At 57.5% G+C, this 25956-nt stretch overlaps 5 protein-coding genes across 5 annotated transcripts; 4 read left to right on the top strand and 1 right to left on the bottom strand.

The window, feature by feature from the left end:
* Nucleotides 1–44: 44 nt before the first annotated feature.
* On the top strand, nucleotides 45–1799 carry FA10DRAFT_304227 (ammonium transporter; the record flags this gene model as incomplete). The annotated part of the gene is made up of 4 exons (XM_025525329.1): nucleotides 45–121; nucleotides 208–756; nucleotides 827–1159; nucleotides 1246–1799. Exons 1-4 carry the CDS (start codon nucleotides 103–105, stop codon nucleotides 1797–1799), a joined length of 1455 nt encoding a protein of 484 aa, XP_025374660.1. The 5' UTR covers nucleotides 45–102.
* A 441-nt stretch (nucleotides 1800–2240) lies between these two features.
* Nucleotides 2241–4832, top strand: FA10DRAFT_269418 (hypothetical protein). Its single transcript, XM_025522752.1, has 6 exons — nucleotides 2241–2768; nucleotides 2834–3049; nucleotides 3116–3283; nucleotides 3376–3678; nucleotides 3751–4518; nucleotides 4590–4832. The coding sequence occupies exons 1-6, from the start codon at nucleotides 2424–2426 to the stop codon at nucleotides 4692–4694; spliced, it is 1905 nt and encodes a 634-aa protein (XP_025374661.1). The 5' UTR covers nucleotides 2241–2423; the 3' UTR covers nucleotides 4695–4832.
* Nucleotides 4833–6351: 1519 nt separating this feature from the next.
* FA10DRAFT_185897 (hypothetical protein) lies at nucleotides 6352–10881 on the top strand. The gene is made up of 2 exons (XM_025518339.1): nucleotides 6352–8511; nucleotides 8595–10881. The coding sequence occupies exons 1-2, from the start codon at nucleotides 6714–6716 to the stop codon at nucleotides 10787–10789; spliced, it is 3993 nt and encodes a 1330-aa protein (XP_025374662.1). The 5' UTR covers nucleotides 6352–6713; the 3' UTR covers nucleotides 10790–10881.
* Nucleotides 10882–11349: 468 nt separating this feature from the next.
* Nucleotides 11350–13525, top strand: FA10DRAFT_269423 (amidase). Its single transcript, XM_025522753.1, is given in 5 exon segments — nucleotides 11350–12033; nucleotides 12104–12667; nucleotides 12680–12682; nucleotides 12725–13167; nucleotides 13230–13525. The coding sequence occupies 5 exon segments, from the start codon at nucleotides 11438–11440 to the stop codon at nucleotides 13349–13351; spliced, it is 1728 nt and encodes a 575-aa protein (XP_025374663.1). The 5' UTR covers nucleotides 11350–11437; the 3' UTR covers nucleotides 13352–13525.
* FA10DRAFT_185972 (hypothetical protein) lies at nucleotides 13329–25940 on the bottom strand. The gene is made up of 5 exons (XM_025518340.1): nucleotides 25705–25940; nucleotides 25486–25643; nucleotides 24078–25422; nucleotides 18566–24018; nucleotides 13329–18495 (listed from the first exon to the last, which is right to left on the bottom strand). The coding sequence occupies exons 1-5, from the start codon at nucleotides 25850–25852 to the stop codon at nucleotides 13456–13458; spliced, it is 12144 nt and encodes a 4047-aa protein (XP_025374664.1). The 5' UTR covers nucleotides 25853–25940; the 3' UTR covers nucleotides 13329–13455.
* Between the last annotated feature and the right edge of the window lie 16 nt (nucleotides 25941–25956).

Below are 25956 nucleotides of genomic sequence, written 5' to 3' on the forward strand. Positions count from 1 at the left end.
TGTCCTTTTCCCTCCCCCTACCTCTCCCGCTTCCCCAACCAGCCCCTGTCGTCCCCTCCTGTCTGGCTCTCTCGAGGTGACCCCCTTTTTTTTCTGCCCATCATGGTGAACGTCACGCTCAGTGAGTGCTCAACCCTCCCTTGCGATCCTACCTTACCACGACGTGGGCAAATTTGCTGACCAGTGCTCGATTTTGGCTCGAACCAGCGCCCGAGGGCAACATTTCGACGCTGTGGAAGGATGAAACCTACCAATACAACCTCGGTGACATGGCATGGATCATCGTGGCCACGGGCCTCGTCTTCATCATGATTCCCGGTCTCGCCTTCTTCTACGCCGGTCTGGGCCGGGCAAAGAGCGCGACGTCGATGCTCTGGATGGGCTGCGTCGTCATGTCCATTGCCATGTTCACCTGGTCGTTCTGGGGCTTCTCCCTCGCCTTTTCCAAGCGAGGCTCGCCCTACATTCGCAACCTGGACAACTTTGGCCTGATGGGTGTCGACATGCAGCCCTCGACGGGCTCCCCATACATTCCCCAGCTCCTCTACTACATCTACCAGATGATGTTCGCAGCCATCACGCCCGTCATTGCCAGCGGTGCCTTCATCGACCGCGCGCGCCTGGCCCCCGTCATGATCTGGACGTTCTGCTGGTCGACGATCGTGTATGCGCCCATCGCCTGCTGGACGTGGAACCTGGGCGACGGCGGCGACATCAAGGGAGGCTGGGCTGCCACTATGGGCGGTCTCGACTTTGGTGAGCCTGGAACCATCTTATGTGTGTGATGTGACCCGTGCTGAACATAATGGCACAACCACTACCACAGCTGGTGGCACGCCCGTGCACATCTCGTCGGGAACGGCCGCCCTCGCCATCTCCATCTTCCTCGGCCGCAGGAAGGGTTACGGCACCGAGGTGCTTGCCTACCGGCCTCACAATGTCTCCTACATTGTCATTGGAACGATGCTGCTCTGGTTCGGATGGTTCGGCTTCAACGGTGGTTCTGCTCTCGGCGCCAACCTCCGTGCTGTCATGGCCATGACGGTGACCAACAACGCTGCTGCCGTCGGAGGCCTGACGTGGATGTTCTGGGACTGGCGTCTTGAGCGCAAGTGGTCCGCTGTCGGATTCTGCTCCGGTGCCATTGCTGGTCTTGTTGGTGAGTTGCTGTCCCTGTCTCTCGCGCCAGACCAGATCATCATCGACTGACGAGATGGCCTCATCTTTTTTTTTTCCCCTCTGCAGCCATTACGCCCGGAAGTGGTTACGTCGCCTGGCCGGCATCGATTGTCTTTGGTGTCGTTGCCGGCACCGTGTGCAACTGGGGCACTGGACTCAAGAACATCATCGGCGTCGATGACTCGCTCGATGTCTTCGCTGCCCACGGTCTCGGAGGCATTGCCGGCAACATCCTCACGGCCTTCTTTGCCGACAACCGAGTGGCCTCGTTCGACGGCTCCACTCCCATCGCCGGTGGCTGGATCAACCACAACTACATCCAGCTCGGCTACCAGCTCGCAGACTCTGTCTCGGGCTTCGCCTACTCTTTCGTCGTGACAATGATCCTGCTCTTCCTCATCGACCGCATCCCAGGCTGCCACTTCCGTGCCTCGGACGAGGACGAGGTTCTGGGCATTGACCTTGCGCAGGTGGGAGAGCAGTGCGTCGTTTACCCCGACCACTTCCTCGACAACTCCGACAACGGTGGAAGCCCTGCAATGGTCGAGCAGTCCAAGGAGGGTTCCTCGCCGTCCCACAGCCACCACGGTCACAGCAAGGCAGAGGTGTCGGCGGTCTAAATGGGCCTCCGATCTCCTTTTTCCTTTGCTCCCATCTCTGTTGATATCCATTCTCCTTCGTCAGCAATGCTCTACTTCACCTCCTTTCCCTTTCGTAGACTCTTCTTTTCTTCTCCCGATTTGCACGTTTCTTTGGGGTCCCCTCTTTCTCTGTACTCTTTACCACACCTCCCTCCATCCTAGAGAGCATTGCTCCTTTATCCTCCTTTCTTGCACCTTGTCAAGTGACTGCAATCCAAAAGAAAGAATCACGAGAAATTGACCACTTCTTGTCGTCTCGAGGAGAGTCCCCAACCGACTCAAAACGTGATGGCACAGAGAGGGAGTGAGAGAGATGATGACTACCGCTGCCTCTGGTGGAGGAGCAGTGCGTGCCACGGCCGAAAGCAAAGCAAAATAAATAAAGGCTACGTTACTACGCGCCTGCACGCCTTGGGAGGGACCCGACCGGCCAGGCGACCTTATCACGACGACGCACCACCAGCCCATTCCAATCCATTCCAGCACTTTCATCTTCTCTCTCTCTCTTTCCGCCACGCAGGCAGGCGCACCACAAGCATATATACACACCAGCCCTTTGTCTGACAAGCGTCAGGCAGGCGGCACCCGGCTGACAAGAGAAAGATGGCGTCGACGTCGACGGCGCCGAACCTGGACGGTATCCTGCTGCTCGAGGCGCCCTTTGCGCGGGTTCCCCACGATGAGCTTCGCCGCCAGCTCCGGACGCAGCAGCGCCTCGTCGAGCGAGAACTCACGCTTGCGTCGACAGCCTTTGACACGGCTGCCAAGGCCCTCGCGGGCGACGTGAATGGCGATGGCGATGCCGGCGCGGGCAACGTCGAGGCGAATGGAGACACGAGCATGTCGATGGAGATGTCGATGCCGATGTCGACGTCGACGTCGACGTCGAGCGACATTGAAAGGAGCCTCGATGGCGTCATTGGACGGCTCAAGGGCCTCAAGCGCAAGGTGAGGCCGTCTTGTCTCTGTTTTCTTACTCACACGAGCAGCAAGGACCTGACTTGCGACGACAGCTCTCATCGACTGTGCACGAAAGCACCGCTTCGACACTTAAGCAGCTCGACTCGCGCACTGCGCATCTAGACAAGCTGCACCAAATCACAACGACGGCCTCGTCCGACTTTGATGAATGGTGCCGGACGCGCCTCGATCGCATGCTCATCGACTGGATGCTCAGGAAGGGCTACTCGCGCAGCGCAGCCACGCTCGCAAAGAGCCGGAGCATCGAGGTGAGTGGGGCAGAGCTTGGCTCCATCCGTGGAAGCACAGCCAGCTGATGATGGTCGCGCGTGTAGGACTTTACCGACCTTGACCTCTTCTCGGAGATCGTAAAGGTCGAGGCCAGTCTCGGCGGCAACTCGATGGACGAGGAGACGGGGCCGGGGGGCAGATTGCCGCAGAGGACCTGCGCCCTTGCCCTGGCATGGTGCTCGGAGAACAAAGCTGCGCTGCGAAAGATCAGGGTGAGATCTCTGCTGCTGCGCGCGCTGGCCAGAAGCTATTTGTACTCTTGCAAAGCCGGCCCACTCACAGGATCCTTTCCCCCGAATAACAGTCAACGCTCGAATTTGATCTTCGCCTCCAGGAGTTCATCGAGCTGAGCCGGACTAGAAATCCAGAATCGCTGAGGGAAGCCATTGCATACAGCCGCAAACACCTCTTGCCAATCCTGCTGGCAGCACCGCCAGCGTCAGCGACTAATCTGGACAAGGACAACGGCACCTCGACGGCGACAACAAAGACCAAGGAGCAGGAAAGGGAAGAGGCAGAGGAACGCGAACAGCACGAGCGCTCTCAGAAGCAAGTGAGCCGCGCAATGGGCCTCCTTGCCTGCGGCCCCAAGGGATGGGCGTATGGGGTGAGTTTACCAGCATTCCCCTACTCCATCTTTTTGCAAAGGTCCAGATCTGACGGAAGCTGTGGTCCGAAGGACCTTTACGACGAGAGTCGATGGGAGAAGCTGCGCATGACGTTTCGATCGTGCGCCTTGCAGATCCACAGCATGCCCGCGCAGCCCATGCTCCACATCGCCCTGAGCGCAGGTCTGTCTTCGCTCAAGCTTCCCGCCTGTTTCGCCAATGGTGCAGGAGAAGACGGCAGTGCTCGACAGGGAGGTGTCGGCCCGCCAGCCCACCTTGGCGGCCGTGCGTTTGGCGACGATAGAAACAACCTGCTGGATGTGTCGGGCGCCACGACCAGCGTGACAGCGGCCCCCACATTCCCGCCTGCTGCTGGTTTGACTGCCTCGTCGCCGCCCTCTGCCTCTGGACGAGGAGCTGTCTCGTCGCTCTTCAGTCAGCCGACGGGCGGACCGATTCCATCGACGATGCTTACTCCACAGAACCCGTGGAGCATCCATCAGATGAGCCACGACTCTTCCCTGTCACTCAATAGTCCTCACAACGGCGGCGACAGCAATAGCAACAGCAACAGCAACAGCAACAGCAACAGCAACAATCAGGGCAACAGTAGCAGAGACAACAACGGCAACAGCAAGGGTCATCCAAAGGGCAGCAAGCACGAATCAAAGAATAATGACTGCCCGGTCTGCGATGGCGCGGGCCTGGGTCAGCTGGCGCGAGAGGTGCCCTGGAGCCACCACATCAACTCGACGCTCGTCTGTCGCATCACGGGCAAGATCATGAATGAAAACGATCCACCGATGGTGCTGCCCAACGGCAGGGTCTATAGTCGTACGGTGCGTGTGTGTGTGTGTGTGCAGCTCCACGAGGGTCTTGTGTCTGGCTCACCCGTCTCTTCCCAATACAGGCGCTTGAATCACTTGCCGCTTCGAACCCAGACGCACTTGTACAGTGCCCCCGAACAGGCGACAAATATCCCTTTGACAGTCTTCAGAAGATCTACATCAGCTAGCGTGCCCTTTCTTTGACTTTATTGTCTTCCCATGTAACATGACGACGATTTGTACTGTACTGTAACGACACATTCATGCCTCGATCTACTCAATAGCTAGCAGCCCGCAAGAGCACGGCATGCAATCCTGCCGTCACTGTGCTATTTGCATGCGCATCGATCTGGCAGAGCAAACGTGCAGGATTTGCCTGCCGATTTGCCTGCCGCCTTGATCCCATTGGGGCAACAAACAAATAAAGATTCGAGCCGTACTTAAGATTTCTTGCGATCGCGATGGAAAAGGCAGGTACCAAGCCCAAATTGCTTGGTGGCTTGCATTTACCTTTTCATAGGGACACTACTAGCTTGTTTAGCCCAGCCTCTGAAGCTCCCCACTCATCTTGGCTGCTTGCCCCCGTTGACGGAGCATCCCAGTGCTGTGATCACAATCTCGTCCCCCTCTCTATTGCGCGTTTCTGACCTTCGCACAGCTCGCTGTTGCCCACGTCCGACACCGGATATTCGGACCGGAGGGAGCCCACCGGCACGGGAGAAGCGCTCGCTCTCTCTCACGCGTCCCTTTTTGTGGAGCCTAATTGCCCACTTCGGAGTCGGGCTCGAAAATAATTGAGGGGAGCACGCAAAGCTCGCGCCGGTTTCACCCATGCTGCCCTGTTCCCCCCACCCTCCCCAGCCTCCCCACTTTGCCCCTTCGTGTTGCACAAGGAATGCATAAGGGTGGGTGACAATGGATGAGCTCAGCAAAAGGTCAGGCGCACTGCTACACTACAGTTGTACTACGAGGTGGCAGTGCAACATATTGTACAAGTTGTTACAGATGTTAGAAAATGCTAAGAGCTCTCTCTCTCTCTGACCGACGGCGGACCGAAGGGGGATCAAAGTCGAGCCACATTGGAATTCAGCCACTCGAGGAGCCAAAGAAAGGGCAGCCTGGACAGAGAGCTGTCGCCAAGATCGACGCGGGGGTGTCTCTCTCCTTCCTCCTGCCCCGCTTTCCCATTGATGCAGCTTTCATCAACCGATCAGGGGAGACGGGGCGGGGGTGGTCTGATACAGCAACGTCTTCGCTTGGTCGGCAATCTACTACTACTCTTGCTTCGGTTAATGCCTTTTCTCCTTTCAGACGCGCGCGCGCGCGGGCGGTGCGCAAAGCCCGAAAAAGGTTGCACACTCAAACACCGCTCCGGCGTTGCCCTTGGCTAGGACCCAAAAAAAAAGTAGTAAAGTGTACTACAGCTCTAATTTGTACAGCTGCATTATTACCTTACGCGGCTTTCTCTTGTCACCACCGGTAGTAAGTAGTGGTAGTAGGAGATTTTCTAATCTACTCTTTTGTGTCGTGATTCTTGTAGGACGCCGGCCTCTTTTTTCTCCTTTTTCTCCATGATTTCCCTTTCGCTTGCGGTCGCTGGCTTCTGGTCCTTATTTTTTCAAATTGCGCCGTTCGGGCCGTTGACGGCTCGACTCTGACTCTGGACACGTTTTTTCCTTCTCTCCTCGTCCGGCCCCCAAGAGTAATCAAATCTCCTGCTTGCTTGCACCTCTTCTCCCTCACACACCCACACTACCACTACTCGACCACTCTACCGATGTTTTCGCATCATCATCATCGGCGCATACCCTACGATTTTTAAAAGGTGCTCGAAACAGAAACGCATCTCAGTCCCAACGAGCCGGCCCGTAACTGAATCCGGGCGCGCACGCCCAAAAAACAGGGATAGGGAGAAAAAAGAAAAAGAAACAAATTACTAGGGGTGGAATAAGCCAGGGCGATCGAGATCGGCTTTGCGGCGCGCGCGCGATAGAGCAAGCAAGCAAAGAGGGCGAAGCAAACCCGGTCCCGGAACGCGTTTGTGTTGCTCGCCCTTTCCTTTCCTTTCCTTTCCCCCTATCGCCCATTCCCCGCAAGAGTTGGGCCCGACGGCCGTGGCCAGTTCCGCTCACCAGGCTCGGTTTGCGGCCAGCCCGACACGGTGGCGCCAACAGTGACCATATCCACTGCCAGCTTCTCTAATCATAATGCCGACTGCTGCGCAGCGACAGCGCATGGCGGCAGCAGCGGCAGCGGCGACGGCAGCACCAGCAGCACCAGCAGCAGCAGCAGCGCCGTCTGCAGCCTCGACAGCGCGAAAGGGCGACGGCAAGGCGACAAGTTCGCGTTTGGCGGGCAACAAGAGCAACACTGCGACGACGAGCAAGCCCACGTTCCAGGTCGACGCCTCAGAGTTCGAAGACGCGTTTTCAGACGACGATGAGGAAGAGCAGGGCGAGTCTGGCCAACGAGGCATGAACGACGACGACATCGACGATGACGATGACGACGCCGCCGTCGCCTTTGAGATGGATGGGCAGGAGCTGTGGGCGCAAAACTACTGCGCCACTTGTGACTGCCTCATCGAGCCAGGCCAAGGCGTCGGTCCAAAGAAGGAGCAGCAGCAGCAGCAGCAGCAGCAGCAAAAGAGCTCGTCAAATCCGACGTCTCCCACGGCTAGCCTGTCGAGGGCTTCATCGGGTACCGTTACGTCGGCCTTGGGCGTGAAGAGCAAGTCGGGCACCATCAAGGCCAGACCCACTTCTTCCGACGGCCATCCAGAATCGTCGTCTTCGAACCTCAAACGAACGTCCTCGGCTGGACGCATCCACACTGTCGGTGGCGGTGGCGCGCCCCTGGGACCTCACAAGCGCACCGGTAGCGCCGCGAGCCGGCTCAATGCCCTCAGCGAGCTCAAGCCCACGACGAAACTGCATCCAGACGGTGAGACAAAGCCAAGGAAATCGGCAGAAGCCAAGGTGCGTGCACCTGGACTGGCGCGACGCAACTCGTCAAAGTCGGCCCAGGGAAGCGCCGATTCGTCGCCCGTCAGCCCCAATTCGACGCTGCCTCGCACCAAAAAGGGCGGTCTCCTCGGCCCACTGACGCCCGCTGCGCTCAAGCAAGAGCAGGAGGCTGAAGCCGCCAGGCTCTCGGCCCCACCGGCGCTCTACTGCTCTGAGCGATGCCGCATGATCGACGAGCAACGGTCTTCGGGCCTCGGCGAGCTGATTCACTACCTCTCGGATCCCCTCTCATCGCCCACTTGGGTGCCTGGCAGCTTGGCAAATGCTGCACCCTCCACCACGTCGGTCGCTTCGGCCTCGCAATGGCCTGCTCGTGTGCCGAGCCTCTCGTCCATGTCGCCAAACGGAGCATCGTATGGCCTCTGGACACCAGAGAGCGAGTGCACATGCCCAGATTGCCTGGAGAAGAGCAGTGCAGTGCCCAGTGGAGCCAGTGACACGACCGAGAGCTCGGGCAGCAACGTGTACGGTCCGACTGGTCGCAAGCAGCAGCGCTCCCAGAGCGGTCGCATCGTCACGCCCCAGAATCTCGTACCCCCGGGCAGCGGGGCCATTGACGGCTACTTTGGCGCCGTCACACACATGGGTCGCAAGGGCAAGACGCGAGAAAGCCCTCAGCTACAGCCCCAGCGCCTCGTTGGCCGCGGCCAGACACAAGCCGCGCAGGACAGTGTCAGCAACGCAGGCACAGAGAGCAGCACGAGAAGCTCGGACAGCAGCAACAAGAGCGACATGTTTGACCGGAACTCAACATCGCGCAGGAGTACCAATCGCAACACCTCGCCCAAGAGTTTCGAGGCTAGCGAGGCCATTGACGAGAGAGACGACGACTGCGGCGGCGACGGCACCGTCTCGAGTGTCAATTCAGACGAAAGAAAGAGCGGCACCGTTACGACTGGCACCGTCACGCCGGCCGCCGCAACAGCAATGAGTCCTAATTCGCGGCCTATGTCCATGGCAAGCATTCGCCCCAGCTCAGGTTCGTTCCTCCTTTCGCTGTCTCTAAATATGGTCGTGTTTTACTGACATGACCGTTCCCGTTTACTGGTCTTGCCTTAACAGTTTCGCAAAGCTATGGAAGCAGCCCATATGCAGCTGCACCCCTGCGTCTCCTTCGCAGAGGCGATCACCATGCTGAGCCATCAGTCGACGTGACCGCAGACTTTGCGCGCAGCCCGTCGACGTCCAATGTGCTTTCTCGTAGCATGGCCAGCGAGCGTACCGAGATGGGATCGAGTTCCATTACACTCGGCGCAGCCAACACGGGGCCAAGTTCGCTCCTTAGCAGACGTCAGGAGCGCTTCTCCAGTCTCGATCCGCATCCGTCACCTCTCAAGCCCTCCGACGAGGTCGCGCTCAGCAGGAGCTACCAGGATACCTCTGCCATCGAGACTCTCAAGTCTGCCCAGGCTCGCGCTTCGATGAGCTCGACGCCGGCAAATGCCGCACCAAAGCACCACCGCGGCATCAGCGAGACGGCGTCGCCGACTTGGTGGCCCCGTCAAAACGTCAGCGACGGTGCTGGCGGAGACGAGGCCGGAAGACGGTCATCCATGACGGCCGCAAACGGGAGCTGGCTGCGTACCTCTTTGTCTTCAGCTTGGGCTACAATCCGCGGTCTGCCAACCTTTTCCACCACAGGCGCAAGCGACGATGCTAGCGCATCACCCTCGCCGGAAAACACTGACGCACCTAACAGCCCTGCGCCACCCAAATTGACTGCAGAGGCACAGCTGCAGTCGGCTGCTATGGCCAGACGCGGTAGCAAAGGCAGCAGCAGTGGAAGCGGCAGAAGGAAATTCGAAGAGGATGTCGCTGCTGCTGGCGCGTCCCACGGCGGCCTTGTTCGCAAGCCAACGACACAGCGAGGCAACGTGCCCGCTTTTGCTCACGAGATCGGACGCGGACAGATCCCGGGCGAAGCCGAGGCTGCAGCCACCTCGACCTCTGAAAGCAAAGGACAGCTCTCGCGCTCAGCTACCACCAACGATGTCGTCGAAGAGGAAAAGAGACGAAGGCGCGCCCAGCACAAGCACCAGCGCAGCAAGGACGTCACTGCCCTCCCACCTCTTCTCGGAGCCAGCCGGCCGGGCAGCAGCACCAACCTGTATGCCATGAGGGCCCGTCCTGGAAGGACTCACTCGACGACGAGCTCCACGGCGAGCCAGACCGGTGGCAATGGAGGTCAGCCAGCTCGGTCGCGAGCAGGAAGCAACGGTCCCGTGCTCTACGTTGGCAGTGCTGGATCCCACGTCGGTCTACCAGCTAACGGCCTGTCGCGACCCACCACACCTGGCATGAGGCGAAGCCCCAGCGGTGCCTCTACGCCTCCGGCATACGAGGTTGGCGCGGCCGGCTTCAGCCCAGGCCGCAATATGAGCTTTATTGCCAATGCCGGCACCAGTCCTCGTCGTGCTGGTCTTGGCTGGGGCGCAATGACCTCGATCACCGGCACAGAGGCCCCCGCAGCCCGCGGACTCTATGCGCAGCAGCAGCAACACCATCATCATCATCTTCATCGCCCTCATCACACCAACCACCACCAGGCCCATCATCGCCATCATCAGCATCACCATGGACCTCCTCAAGCACGGCCTCACCAGCAGCACCGCTCAGGTGCAAGCATTCAGCTTGGCAATGTCGGCCTCCTCGGCCATCATCCCCACGGTCATGCTTCCATGTATGGTCGACATGCGACGACACCTGTGCGCTCCTCGACGCCCCGCGTCCCTGAAGAAGGTGGTGAAATGAGTGGAGCAGCGCTCAAGGGCGAGGTCATCGATAGCCCTACTGCGCAGGACTTTGACATCTCACGCCCAAAAAGTGCCATTGGCAGCCGAAGGCATCACTCCGGTGCACCGCCCCGTCCGAAGAGCACCATGGCCATGCGGCCCCATGGTGTGTCGGCATTGGAGGCCGGTTTAGCTTCGCCCGAGGCAACAAGACGACTCTCTCAGCATGATCGCACTCGCAGCTACGAAAGTGCGTCTTCTGGCGTCAAATTTTACCCCGTCCTCGAGGTCTCTGGTCAGCAGACGCACGACCGCTACGACGCCGGATGGAATCTCGAAGGTGCCGGACTGACGGACTATCTTCCTCGTGACAAGCTCACCTCGGAGCCCTCTTCTTCGTCTGCCAGTGGCGCTGCCACCACCAGTCATGAGCGACGCTCAATGTCCACATCGGACCGGCAGGTGCATCCGTCAGATGCTCCTCGACCCAATCGCAAGAAGCTCTTCTACTTTGACGCAACATGAACATTTCCACCCAACCGCACCCACCCAATCTCTCTCTCGGTCTTTCTTCATCGTCACGGCACTCCTCATCACTATTGAGCGTAACGATTCTCGACATCATCTTCATTAAGGACATTATACAAAACCAGGCAACCGACGATCTACTCATCAACGTGTACTACCATCATCATCATCATCATCATCATGTTCCTCCTCCCCTCCCCTTACCCTATTTCTCTTCACGATTTTCTTCCTTTCAGCAATCTTTCAACGCATCCACGGACGGGAGTCCCTCACGAGACTGCGCCTTGCTTCATCTTCTTTGGTACAGCAGATGGATCATGTACTCTCTCGCGTTCTCTTCTTAATGAGTGTCATTTGCGATGAATGGGATGGCTAGTCAGAACACCGAGAAGACTGCGAGAATGCGTTGGCCAGGCGCATCGAAAAGCCCGTGCGAAGGATTTCTCAGACTAATCGTTCTCGCATTACAACAACCCCAACACCAACACTACCAGCTTCCGGCGGTGTGGCGCAGGCGCGAAGAGGTCCAAGATGCACGTAGACTTTGTTGATGGCGACTACAAAAAGACAATAGAGGCCTATGGGGCGACGGTTGCGGTGTCCCAAGCGTACGTGGTGCCAGGCTTGTCCAAGACGAGGGACGGCATGAACGCGGCGCTGTCGAGGAACGAGGGCGAAGGCGAGCCGATCCGTGCCGACGCTCAGACTACGTTCCGATCGCTCATCGAGGGCGACAGGCTTCTCACTGCCGAGGAACTCTCTATCGTCGAGGAAAGTGACGATGCGACGCAGCTGGCAGACCATATCGCTCGAGGCCGACGGACGTGCGTGCAAGTGACAAAGGTCCATCTCAAGCTCGCTGCGCTTCTCCAGCAAGCCTGCGGGCCCTATTCGGAGATCTTTTTCGATGCGGCACTCAAGCGGGCCGAGGAGCTCGATCGGCGCAGCGAGAAGGCAGGAAGGCTCTTTGGCGTGCCCATCAGCATCAAAGCGCACATCAGCATGGAGGGCACAGGCTCCGATCGCGGCTTCGTCTTTGATGTCTTGCGCCCAGAGGCCAAACGACGGCTCGTAGATGAGCTGGAGAAGCAGGGTCAGGTGGAGGAGAGCATCATCAGCTTGTTGAGGAAGCAGGCTGAGCATCTCGGGTCGTCAAATGCGCCCATGGTGGACAAGCTGCTGAGCGAGGGCGCTATCATCATTGCCAAGACTAGAATGCCACAGAGCGTGGTGCAGCTTGAGTAAGTGCTTGTGTCTCGGGTTTACATTCAAGAGAGACCTGTGCTGTGCTGATATAACGGACCATGGCAGCACCAGGAGCAACTTGCACGGCCAGACGCTCAATCCCCTCAACATGAACCTAAGTCCAGGCGGGTCTTCAGGCGGCGAGGCCGCCTCGGTCTCAGCTGGTGCTACTTTCCTTGGTCTTGGCACCGATATTGGCGGAAGTGTGCGCCAACCTGCAAGCTGCTGCGGGCTGTATGGCATCAGACCTTCCGTGGGCCGCATTGCCGTTGCGGGTATCAACTCGACAATGCCAGGCAATGAAGGCATCATCGGAACGGCTGGCCCCTTTGCCAAGTCGCGAAGGGACCTCGAGCTTATGATGGCCATCCTCGCATCGGGCTCGCACAACGTCGACCCGTTTTTATGCCCGCCAATCCCGTGGCAGAACACCGAGGACGTCGAGCTCCCCAAGAGGAAGCTCAGGGTAGGCGTCATGTACCATGATGGCCATGTCGAGCCAATCACACCAATTCGAAGGACGCTGGCACACGTCGTCGAGCAGCTTAAAGCTGACGGCCGCGTCGAGATTATTCCATTTGACGCAGAAGACGCCGGCGTGGTAGCTTGGAAACTCGCGCGGGAGCTTTAGTGAGTCTGCCCTTGATTGCTCGCATCTGCCTGCGGGCACTGACGGCACCGAGAAAGCTTCATGGAGTCCGGGCAGCTAATCAAATCCTTGGCAAATTTGACGAACGAGCCCCTCGTTCCCTTGACTCGCTACATTTGCGAGACGAGTCCGGTCAAGAACCATTCAGCCGCGGAGAGCTGGGAGCTGCAGTATGCTCGCGAGACGTTCAAGCGGCAATTCTGGAAGAGGTTCGGCTCCTCTTCATCTTCTTCCTCCCCCTTCGGGCCAGACGCAAAGATCGACGTCTTGTTATGCCCAGCAGGTGCCCAGGTTGCGCCCAGACCGGGGAAGATCTGGTATTGGGGTTACACTTCTCTCTTCAACCTCACCGATCTGCCAGGCGTCGTCTTTCCTGCCAAGAATTTTGTCGCCGACTCAAAGGCCGATCTTCAATACGAGGGTCGTGAGAAGGGCAGGACCCAAAGCAACGAGGCGCTGGACAAGCAGAACAAAGAAGAGTGTGAGTGCACAGAGATTGTAGAGGTCCTCAACTGATTCTGACGTTGGCGGTGCTCTGATCAGACGAGCGTAACCGTGAGGTCTTTGACGGTGCGCCCGTTGGGCTTCAGCTTATAGGTCATCGCTTCAAAGAGGAGACCCTCCTCAAGTCTCTCGAGCTCATTGAACATGCTATGAAGCATTGAAAGCGGACTCTCCTATATCATAGAATACATTTTTGTTCTCGTCCAGAAGAGAAAAGGACAACAAAGAAAGACGTCCAAGATAGAAAAATACGCAAAAAGAACATTTACAAGAAGGGCATCCAGCTGACGTCCTGCAGAGCCAGCTTGGAAGGCGAGCTGCTGGAATTGATCAAGTCAATCACCACCTGACTGACTGGCATCGTTGTGTTGGGTTGTGACTTGTCGAGCTCGTGTTTGCAGCTCATGAGCCTGGCCCTCTTGACAACCTCGGAGATGTTTGACATGACAATTTCGCGAGGTGCCTCGGTCAGAGGATTCAGCATCGCTGCGGTAGCCGCCGCCGCCGCCGCTCCACCCTGAGCCTGTTGTTGTTGCTGCTGCTGGCGCTGCGCAGTCTGAATCCAGAAGAGGACTTCGTCACGGACATAGATGCTGAGCTGCTCTTCGAGATCGTGGTCTGGTTCCGAGAGCACCCGACCAATAGCGACAAGCGACGATGTGAGGATACCTTCAACACCAATAGGCCCAATGAAGTGCTGTATGTTAGGTGTGAGCCGAAATGGCGTCGCATCGGGTGACTTGAAGGTAGGGGATGTGGGATGGAATGTTGGAATGACGTCCGTCATGCTGACCTGTCCGCTGTCTCGAGAGATGAGGATGCGACTTGGTAGGCGCGCAGAGACGAAGAAGATGTAGGTGATGAACATCGTCGAAGCCATCTGCAGAGCAAAGTGCTTTCGCAACAGCCAGAGGTCCGAGGCCGACGTCATTGAACGTGTAAAGTAATCGGAGAGAACCGTATCTGGCACCATCTTTGTGCTGATCTCGTCGAGTAACTCCATCCTGAGGTTTGACATTTCGACCATGCCCGTGTTCCCCTCTGAGGCCGCCAGCGTCGATCGCAGCTTTTCGACCCAAGCAATGATTGGATCGTCCTTGCCGATGCCAATGTCCTGGCAATGCTGTTCGTAGATGTCCTGCATGCTCACGATGCTCGGGTTCGTCTCGATGAGGCGCAGCTGCGGGCCGAGGGGCACCATGGCCGGAGTTGTAAAGACGAGACCGCGCCGTCGCGTCTCCTTGCGACGCTCCAAGACGCGATTGAGAGTGCGGAAGAGCATCGAGAGCCTTTCTTCGCGACGACAGTAACGACCCGAGGGCAGCTGAACCGAGAACATGTGCACAGAACCCTTGCTTGACAGAATTGAGAGGCGTCTTGTGCACACGCCGGCAGATCGGACCACGTCGTAGGTGGGAAGGAATCGGGCAATCTTGACAAAGTCGGCATTATTGTCCTCGAGCTTGAGATACTGTCCAGGCACCTCCACGTCGTCGAAGCGCTGATGCTGGAATTCGACGAGGTAGTGCGAGCAGTGCTCAAGATGGAGCCTCGTGGGCTTGCGCTCCAGCACCAGCTCATACTGGTCCCTCCAGCGCTGGAGCTTGCTGACGTATTCGCGCAAGGTCGGCTTGCTGCTGACGAAGTCCTCTTCAAACGATGACTTGAGCGGACCAGGAGGCAGGTTCTCAGCAAACCGAGCGACATTGGCCATGGAGAGCTGTGGAAGCTGGCCGTTATCGTTGGCAATGACAGCGCGCTGAATGTACTGCTGCAGCGCATCATTGAGAAGCGCATTCGTAAGTCGATAGATGTCCTCATCATTGGTGGGCTTGAAGCGCTGCTGGATCTGATCGGCCATGTTTTCCATCGTCAGGGCAAGCAGTGGGAAGGCCGTCTTGAGGATGTTGAGAATTTCTTCGACATACTCCCATGCTGGTCGAGCTCCAGGCGGCAGATTCATGAATGGAATCTGTCCTCCCGACATTGGCTGCTGCGAAGGTGTGCCTCTCTGCTGCTGCTGTTGCTGATTCTGTTGCTGACCCTGTTGCTGTCCTTGTGGCTGCCCCTGCTGCTGTCCTTGTTGCTGCGCGGACGATGCAGGAGACGCTGTTGGGGCAGAGTTGGCGACAGCCGTCGCAGTTGATGCCGATGCTGGTGCAGTTATTGGTGTGGGAATCGATGCTGAAGCTGGGGTGGAAGAGGTAGCAGGTGCTGTCGTTGTTGGCGCTGGAGTGGGGTCAGCAGCAGGCGTGGACTCTGGCTTTTCTCCAGCCGGTTGCTCGTCTCCCTTGGCCTTTTCAGATACAGCCTCATCCTTCTTCTCGTCGGCCTTTGTCTCTGCTTGCGCATCCTTCATCTCGACATCACCTTCCTTCTTCTCTGGCTCGTCCTTCTTTTCTTCGGTCGAGGTCGCCTTCGCGTCCTTACCTTCGCCACCGACGTCGTCCTTCTTGCCATCCTCCTCCTTTGCGTTGCCCTCTTCTCCAGCCTTGTCGGACTGTCCTGCTTGTGCTTGTGCCTGCGCCTGCGCCTGGGCAGCCTGTTGCTGCTGCTGCTGTCGCTGCTGTAGCCTCTGCGAAGCCATAAGCGCATTTCTCTTCATGACGAGATAATCCTCCCGGCTGGTCCTGAGCGAAAAGTAAAGCGACTGCGGGTACATCTTGGCAATCTGCATGAGCAATCTCCGAGCGTACTTTGCCTCCTTTTGCGCCAATGACTGAAGCAGCTGCGGGATGTATGTGATCCAATACCAGATCGGAGCCTCGCCTCGAAAGCCCTCAAACGAGCCCGCAACAGTCCCCTTTGAATCGTCGCAGCTCAACAGCCAGAGCACTCGAACGAGGACCTTGCGGACCTTTGCGCTCTTGTACAAGCCAGCGGCCTGGAGGTAGCAGCTGACGGCGCTACTGGCAGAAACGATTTCCGTGGGCTTGTCGCGGAAGATGCGGTCGTTGAAGCGACCCCACTCGGTCCAGGCCTTTGCCAGATTGAGATCCATCTGGATGGCCGTCGCAAAGGCGCGGTTCGCCTCTTCGCTGAGTCCCAATTTGGCCATGAACATGCCCTTGAGCGTGAAAAACTCGGCCTTTTGGGGCGCAGCAAAGAACATGAGGTTGGTGTTGTTGATGACGTCCAACCCCTGGGCCAGCTCGTTGGGATTCTGGTAGTGGCACTTGGCTTGCTCGCGCAATTTGAGAAAGGCTTCTTGGATCTCGATATTAGGCAGCGTGTAGATCTTGGTGAGGGAGCCAATGCAGACCTCGCTGAGGTAGTGTTTGCGGGCAACATGAGCGAATCGGTTGATGATCCAGGCTGTCTCGTGGTAGCCTCTGTAGGCGTACGAATTTGTGCTTGAGTTGGCCCCCTGACCGTTTTGCTGCTGTTGCTGTTGCTGCATCTGTGCGACCAAGGGCAGGTAAGCCTTGTTGACAGCCCCAAAGACGTGCTGACGCCAAGCCACGAGATCGCTCCAGGCATTGATGTCGTCCCACAGGTTAGGAAGTCGCTCCCGCCACGTCTGCATCAGCGTCTTGAGCTCTGTGGATCTTTGGTCCAAGTTTGTCGCATTCGTCACTGCCAGCGAAGCGAAGATCTGGCTGGCCTCTTGGAGCTCGACGAATTGCTGGAAAATCTGAAGCAGGGGGACATGAGCCTGCGTGACGAGCTCGGGAAGCGAGTGCCACTTGCTCAATGTGAGCTGGATCGCCTCATCACAGATACGAGCGAATTCATTCTGATACTGCTGTTGCTGCTGGAGTCCACCGCCGCCAGCACCGCCGCCCGACGGATATGCCGACTGGGATTTGAGGAGAGCCATGTAGGCAGCAAAGACGCGCCGCCTGGGCGTCGAAGTCGTTGACAGACTCTCGAGCGCCTGCTCGAGAATGTCACGCTCAGCGACCCAGTCGGAAAGCCGCCAGGCACACTCGAGTAGGAGGTCGTTGTTGCCCTCGAGCTTCGCCAAATCGGTGAGGATGTCCCACTGCTGCAGCTTCTGTGCGCAGAGAACCCAGTGATCTTCCCAGAGACCGTATTCTGCCTCTGTGAATGTGAGTGACTGGCCCGACCTGGCCTTGACCTGAGCCAGCTCGTACATGATCTGAGCCTGTCCCCACATGCCACTTTGCTCATACGAGATGGCGGCGTTGCTCTCTGCATAAACGCACCGCCTCCGCCACAGGCCATAGAAGACGTCATCCTCGGACAATTCGGCGAGGAGCTCGCCAAGGGCATCCTGAACCGCCTCGCGCGTGGCATCGTCTTCGCGAGGCAGCGAGCCAAGCATATCCTGCAAGAGCTCTAGAGCCGTATACCAGGCGTCGAATGTCTTGCCGAGGTACTTGACGACATGCGGAGGCAACTCGACATGGGGTTTGGCTTTGAGCGCACCCTCCAAGAGCGTCTGAACCACATTGGGTCGCTTGGCCACCTGCCGAAGATGGAAGTCACGCGTCAAGACGCCGATCAGAGCTTTAGACGTGTCTTCTTGTTGCTTGCGAACCATCGAACGCCAAGCTGCGCCAAAGAAGGTGCTCCAGATTCGGCGGGTGGCCTCTGGTGAAGTGTAGAGCAGCTTTCGGACCGACGAGACGAGATTGCCCGTCGTTAGGCCTTTGACGATGCGCGCAAAGTCGGGGTCGCCTTGCTTCGTCGAAGATGCCGGCCGTGAACCTGCGCCGAGGAGCGGGCGATCGCCTTCGATGCTGCCCATGAGGAGATCGAGGACCTGTTGGATCCAGTACGAGTCGGCCAAGAAGTCCCACGTTTGGGTCCCCAAGAGGTATTGCATCCTCCCCGACAGATTGCGAACAAGTGTGCGGTCGAAGATGTCTATAAAGCGCTGCCGCACAACCGGGTCGCGATTCCGGCACCCGAGCAGGAACGCATTTTCCAGCCGTACAGTCAGCTCTGTCCTCGCAAATGCAGGGGTCGTATAGATGGAATGGATGAGATCGAGAAAATCGCGGAGCAGCTGCTCGTCCTTGGCCTCGTACGTCATCATCTTGATAAGGATGCCCGCTTTCTCCTTGACCGTCGGGAATTGCTCGTCCTGGTCCAAGATCCACTTGGACATCGTCGAAAGCAGGTAGCGACAGAGATCCAAGCTCGTCGACCGCTCGATGAGCTGTACCACAGCCGACAGGAACCATCGGCGCTGTTCGCCCAAATTTGAGATTCGCGCTTTGAGCAGATCCAACACCATGAGAAGGAGCTTGAGACCACCATCTTGGTTGGATGGACCAAGATGTTCCTTCGTCAGCTTGGTTAACGCCTTCGTCAAGGCCTGGAGATGAGTGTCGATCTAGAAGATGAACGTGCGTTAGTAAATGACGTGGATAGCTAGGGGACGGGCGGTCAGAAGAATAACTCACGACATCAGGTTTCGCTTTTGCCCATGAACCCAGAACAATGAAGGCTCCGTAGAGGTTGCTAGAGTTGCGCAGTCCCTCCGTGATGATGTTCTCGACAAAGTTACGGAACGAAGCCGCTTCCTCATCGGGTCCAGAAACGGTACCATTGGGGCCCTTACCATTGGCCGATGCGGTCTTGGCAGGTTTGTTTGCGGCCGCCGCTGCCGCCGCTGTCGCGTCGCCTGTCTCCAATTCGCCATCGGCATCAGCATCGGCATCCTCTTCGCCTTCGGCATCCTCTTCGCTTGGCACAGGTTCGGGCAGGACTTCGAAAATGCGATCGAGGATCGCTCGGCAATGCTCGAGGACAATTGGCTCGTCGCAGCTCGCATTCTTCTCGAGAAGCTTGTGAAGCTGGGGCAGATGAGCCAAAAACCAGGAAGAAGACTTGTCCTTGATGACGAGCTTGAGCGTCTGAAGCGAATTTGTGATGACGACGAGGTTGCTTTCCTTGACCTCGGTTGTAGTTAAGGGTCGTTGGAAGATGGCGAGTTTGATGGGCATCTCGGACCAACCCGGCGTCACCAGAAGGTCCTTGAGAAGGTTGTAGGCTTTGTTGACCACACCTCGACTGACCGGCTCTGTCGACAGAGAGACAAAGCGGAGCAAAAAGACAAGGATCGGCTCGCGCACCGTCGAAGGCACAACATAGGCATTCTCTGCCGCTGCTGCTTTCTCTGCCCTCTCTGCCGCCGCTTGAGAGGGGCCGGTCGAGGCAGTAGAGCCTCCCCGATCGAGACGAGCCTTCTTTGTCCTCGACGTCGACTCCGATTCACCAGCCCTCTTCCTGGTCGTCATACCCGTCGACTGTTCACCCGCGCCATCATTCATCTCGGTATCGCCATCGCCGTCGACATGTGCATCTTTTGCCTTCTTTTTCTTCTCTTCTTCCGTCTGCTGGGCCGCCATCCGCTTCTTCTCCCACCCAAGGACAAGCTCGACGAGGTCGACAGCCAGCAGCCTCGTCTCAGAATTGGAGGTTCCTGACAATCCGAGTTTGCCGACGCTGCTCCCAATGTGAGGCAAGAACAACTCTCTGGTTGGGTAGAATAAGTCTCCATGCCGAACAAGGAGCTGCATGATACCAAAGAGCTGTGGAAGATTATGTCCTTCTTGCATCAGCTGGCGTTTCGTCGCCTTTGCCCAGTCGGGGGCCTTGCCAGGCTCGCTCGGCATACGTTTCGGCAGGGCTGGTACGAGAATGTCAAGAGCTTTGCGAACCATGACACGACCTTCCGGTTGGTGCGATCGCAGCAGACCGAGGTAGACTTGGGCGACGATCTTTGACGGACTCTCGAAGAGGTCGAGGAAGCGAGCAATGAAGATGTAGGCCGAATTTTTGACGGTAACGTCCTCCGCCTTGAGGTTGGCCCAGCCAAATTTGATTGCATCCTTCCGAGGACTGTCGCTGTCGTTGCTCTTCGAAGGGTCCCTCAAGAGCTGCGCGCCGTGTTCGAGTATCATCGTCGACATGTGCAACAATTCCACGCGGACAAGATCGTCGGAGCAAAGGTGTAGTGGTGGCTTCGGCAGCGAAAACACCTTCCAAATGCGCTTGATGATGACACCAAGCAAATCTGCATCAAGGAGGGGTTCCTGCTTCTTCTCTTCCTCCTCGACTGTCCCCTCACGATCTGCTTCCTTCTCATCCCTTCGCTTCGCTTCCTTGTCACTCTTGTCATCCGACGGTCTTGGCGTAGCGACGAGAATGGGGTTGACGAGGACGCGCAGGCACTCTGCCTTGTACTGCTGCGACGCATCACTGTTCTCAAAGACGTCTACGAATCGACGCAAAACATCGCGCTTGAGCTCGACTGTACCCTTGATCGCCAGGTGGTCGTAAATGAAGCGCACCACCGGAGTAAGGTCGACGGAAGAGGGGTGGGTGAACGTCTCCACAATGGCATAGTAAATGTCGGCTCGCCCAGGCTCCTTGGTGAGGTAGTCACAGAGAAGATCGACGACCTGCACAGATGCCCGATTCTCGCGTGGGCCAGCCTCGGCCACACGGCGCTCTTTGAGCAGAGGCGACTTCCAAAAGTGCAATAGGGCCTCAACGACGTCGCTGTTCTCCTTTAGCCAACCAGGCTCCTTCCTTTCCAGCTCCCTGACAATCAAGAGCCCCGACAGCGCTTTACGGGAGCGGCTCTGGATCTGGCCCGCCTCGTCTGTCTTGTTTTCGCCAGCGTCAGCGTCGCCCGCAGGCATCTCGCCTGAGAAGAGGGGCACAAGCAGCTGAGCACGCTGCTCGGTGATGTGGCCTCGCAGGTTCGAAGAGTAATCGGAGCCAATGACGAGCCGGAGCATGCGCACGTATCGATGATCATCAAGATGGTGCTCAAAGAAAAGATCGGCAGCCTGCTTGGGGTTCTTGTCAAGGTACTGGGCGATGGGCTTGGTGAAAGGAGTCGGTCCGGTGCGCTTGAGCATCGTCTCAATCTCGCAGACTTGCACCACGAGCTGATCCATGAAATTGCTCGCGGCAGGCGGAAGCAGATGGAAGACTCGCACGATGGCCGCCAGCGTCTCGACGGGCTCGCTCTCTCGTGGCTGTCTGGGCTGCAAGAGATGATGCGCTTCGGCATATATGGGTCCATCGAGTCCTCCCCGACTTGCTCGCTCGACAACGAGGGGCTGGGCGATCTGCTGCATGTGTGCGAGAAGCTTGGTGCCAATCTCTACTTTGAAGTAGGACGTCAAAAGCTCGAGCAGCCTTGCCAGACCATCGAGTCCAGGGACAGTCAGGCGGCCAGCGTCGGCGAGCGTCATAAGAATGGGTCGAAGCCCGCTCTGCAGCACATCTTTGGGTAGCTTTGCTTGTCCTTGGAGTGTCTCTTTAAGGCACGCGTAGGCCGTGTCGATGACGACTTCGGACCTCGAGTAGAGGCTTTTGAAGTACACGGAGATGATTCGCATCCTCATCTGACCAAGCCTTGCTCCGAGCGAATCAAATTCGGAGCAAGCCATGGCCGATGCCAGAAGCTTGATGGCCACCACGCGGAGCTGTGTGACGGCAATCATGTTCTTGTACTGCGACGTCGTCGATCGTCCAATCAGCGCTTGGTCATCGGCGTCAGCAAGAGCCAAAGCCTCTGTGAGGACGCGGAACAGCTCCTCATTGAAGTCGGGCAGCGGCGGGCGCAGCTCGAGGCAAAAGGTGATGGCGTCGATATGGCCAATCTGCATGCCAAAAGGAAGCGCACGGAGAGGCTTAGTGAAGATGGGCGTCAAGAGGCGGTCCTTGACTGGAAGCAGAATGTCTGTAACGCCCACGCCCTTGAGCTCAGCGAGCAGCTCAAAGGATCTTCTGGCTGTTGTGCGAACGTGCGAGTTGGAGCTTGACAGCTCCGACAGAAGCACACCGACGAGGAAAGAGAATTGTCGTTCCAACACCACCTTGTCGTCGCTTGCCTTGGTGGTCGAAGGCGGCTCCTCGCCCTCCTTCCCTTTGCCACCGTCCTTCGTAGAAGCCTCATCGTCTTTGCCTTCTTTGCTGGTCGACGCATCTTCATCCGCCGAGGGCTGAGGTGCTGCAGTCTTTTCGGGCCCATTGACAGTACGCAGGACAAAGATGAGCGTCTCCGCCACGGCATCGACGTTGCGAGGTGGGTCGGTGGGCATATCCTTGAGCATGTACAGTAGCGCCCGCACAATCTCCAGTTGATGGTCCCGAATCCATGTCCGTCCCAAATCACACCGCCGAGCGAGCATGTCGATACCCATCCAGCCCCCGGTCTTGCGTTGCCACAGCTGATCGTAGCACAGATTGCAATGCTTGCTCGCAAGCGAATGGATCAGTGCGGCAAAAAGCTCCGGCTTGGCGGCGCTGCAGACCTGGTGAAATTCGTGCGTAACAAGTTCTCGAACCAGCTCAACGATGGCTTCCACGTCTCCTGGCTCATTCTCTTGTGCGCCCAGCGCGCTCACCACTCCGTCGAAGAAGGCGAGTGTCAGCTGGCTGAATTGAAGATACGTGTTTTCACGTTTGGCCTCGAGAGCCACGACGTGGCGTGAGAAACCCTTGAGAAAGGTCGTTGCCTCCTCCGCCAGCTCCTTGTCCTCTACCCGGGTGGCATCGAAAAGGCCTTTTACAACCCGTTCAAAGTTGCCATCCCGTTCTCGACCAGAATCCGACAAGGTGCCATCAAGGAAGAGGACGGCGGCATGGCGCAGAAGCTCGAAAGCATGCATCCGATGGTACGCATCTGGTCCTCGTCGAACGTTAGCCAGGGCTAGCTCGGTAACAGGTAGCAGCGACATCGACTGTGGCTTGCTACTCCCGTCGAAGTGCACAGCAAACGTCGGCTGACGTTGGTCAACCGGGTTGGCGCCCAGAGGCTGGCCGTTAACACCATGAGGGTATCGTGCATTGGGGTCGGGCTGATGATATTCGAGGCGCGGCGCCTTTTGCAGTAGCCGTCTGTTGCGTCCACCCATCTTACCGAGGATGCGCATGGTCGTGTGCGAATGCTGATGATTGTGCGGCAGTGGCTGTAGATGCTTCCAGAGAGCCGACATAATGTCGTACGCATATGGCGCCATGATGGGGTCCAGGAACTCTTGAGTGAGATTGTCGATGCACAGTTCCAGAGTCCTCAGACCTTGGCTGACCAGGTCTGTGGAAGACTGGAGTGCCAAAACGAGGGGACGCATCAGGAAGCCAAGGTAGGGCAGCAATACGCTCAGCCGCACCGGCACAGTCAGACACAAGTCCACGAAGAGCTCCCTTCGCGAAGGCTCGGCGGCATTGAGCAGATCGTTGAGGTTCTCGAGCAAGACCGGAAGGAGAGGCAAGACGTCCTTGTAGAGAAGCTCGAAGCGACCGCCTCCAATGCTGCGAAAGAGAGCGCGAAGAAGCAAAAAGTAATTGGCGGGCTCCGACGCTTTGCTGGCAAGCTTCATCGACGTCATGATGAGATGGCTCAGATGTGGCTGCAGCACCACCTCGTTGACCTCCGGGAAAATCGTAACGGCCATGAACGCCATCTTGAACAGCCGCAGACTGACCGACGCGTGCTTCTTGTCGGCATCGCCCAATTCTGCCAGCCGATCGACGAGGAAGCGGAAGAGGATGGCGACGAACCGCTTGGAGACGTTCTCGTTGGACAGCAAGCTCTGTGGAATGCCCAGCAGCATTGGACTTGCCAACATGCGCTCAAAGAGAAATGGCATGTGGGTGGTGAAGACCTCGTGGAATGTCTGTGGCTCGAGCTCGATGAAGGTGTTTGTAAAGATCTCCATACCTTCCTTGTCGGGCATGACGTCGGCTTGGTCGTAGAGCGTCCAGCACTTGATGCCGTCGACAAAAAGTCGACCCATGATGGCACTGTCTGGCTCGGGCGCAGAGACGTTTTTGAGCTTGATGATGAGCGATTTGAGGCCGACGAGAATATTCCGAAAGAGAAAGCGCGAATCTGCGAGGACACATGGTCAGCAGGGAATACAACAAGACATGTCGTGACCAGATCCTAACCTTTCAGGGCGTCAGCGTAGTCTGGCAGCATGATATTTGCTTGGACAGGCTTGGCCTTCTCGATTGTGACAGCGTCCACAATAGGCGGCTCCTTGTTGTCATCTTGCTGCTGTTGCAGCTTCTGCCTTCGCGAGCTCTCGAGGTCCTCGCGCAGCCGCGGTAGCCCGCCGAGCTTCTCAACAAGCGTGTCAAAGATGGCTCGAAGAAGATCAGGCGCTCCCTCAGCATGACGAGTGGCAATGGTGTCGACGAGATTGAGTAGCAATTTGCAGCACATCGTCATGATGCTCGGTGCCAACGTCGGATCGTGCAGCATTTGGCAGTGTCGGTGCACGGTAAGAACGATCTGGGGCCATGTTAGATCATTGCGAATGTGGTGCACCAAGTCGGCCAGCATGCTTATAGCCAGAGGACGCAGCGTCTCCCTCGTGGTGATTCCAGTCCCAAGCAAAACGCGCTGGTCGAGGAGCGTATCGATCTGGCCCACAAAATTGACTCTCAGCTCTGTGGTGAAGATGTGACGGATTGCTACAAGGAGCTCTTTGCGCGATGTAGATGCCTCTGGCGGGCAGTCCTGCAAAAGACGAATGGCGAGGCCGGGGACGAGGTGGGAGAAGGGGCGCATCGTCGTTTGCGTGCCCTTGAGAACGTATGCGAGGAAAGACATCGTCTTGACCTGAGCCACGACCATCTCCGTGTACAAAGCTCGGTTTTTGATACCCGGAGCAACGCCGACAAAGATTTCTCCTTTCGCCTTTGCCGCCTCGTGTGCCTCCTTCTGCGGTTGGGCCTGCTGTTGCAAACAATCCTGGATCGTGAGCGGCAGAAATTGGGCGATGGCCTGCTGCGCATTTGACTTGTAGGTTTGCAGTATGAAGACTGTGGCGATGGGACACTCGGTCAAGACTTTGAAGCTCGAGAAACTCTTTGGTAGCGTCTTTGGAGGAGCGTTTCCGCCTCCCAAACCAGCTTCGCTGCCGGCCATGCTCGCTGCCTGGGACTCTGCAGCTGGTGATGGCGCCTCGAGCACACCATCGCCTGTCGCGTTCGGTTTTCCAGTAGCTGCCAACTGCGATGCCTCGCTCTCGAATGCCTTTGCGACGGTATTCTTAAAGTTCTTGTACAAGTCTCCGACCAAGGAGAGAAAGGCTGATACCTCCGACTCGAGCTCCGCCTTGAGATGCCGATTGAGGTCGATGACAATCTTGATCGCGATGACAGCATTTTCCTCGTTGTCCTCGCGTATCACTGTCATCATTGCCCTCATCATATCCTTGGCTTGAGCTCTGGCAACCTCTAGCTGGGGCAAGCGGTGCATATTTTCGAGAATTGCAATCCGAGTCCTCTGCACGATAAATAGAGGTGAGCAGCTAACTTGTGAGCGCGTCTTAGACGTCCATTTACCCACCTGCGCCGGCGCATCGGTTTGTACTGAGCACGGAATCGTGGAGAGTGCCTGCAGAGAGGCGGGTAATATGTGCTTGACGTAGTGTGGATAGTTGCCGTTATGGTATACCTCCAAGAGGTCCTTGAATTCGATGGCGGCGCCCATCCTTGCCGACATATCTGTTTGAACAGGACGTCGTTAACTCATGGCTTTAAAAAGCCGTTCCACCAGTATGCTCACCAAGCTTGTCATCCACCAACCTAACAGCGACGGCCTCGAGGTCTGGGAGCGACTGCTTCGGAGGTTGTGCAGAACCTGTCCCGGCGCCACTGCTCCCACCGGCCGGGGCCGGCGCCGAAGACGGTCCAGCCTCGTCGCCCGTGGCCATGATGAGCTGGCTCGTTCCCCGTCAGACCCTTGCAAGCAAAAGGGGGAGCGAAAGCAAGGTGTGCCTGTTCAGACGAGCCCTTCGAGGTGGATGGATATGGGAAA

The sequence above is a fragment of the Acaromyces ingoldii genome, assembly GCF_003144295.1.
Source record: "Acaromyces ingoldii strain MCA 4198 unplaced genomic scaffold FA10scaffold_7, whole genome shotgun sequence".
Taxonomy (NCBI): domain Eukaryota; kingdom Fungi; phylum Basidiomycota; class Exobasidiomycetes; order Exobasidiales; family Cryptobasidiaceae; genus Acaromyces; species Acaromyces ingoldii.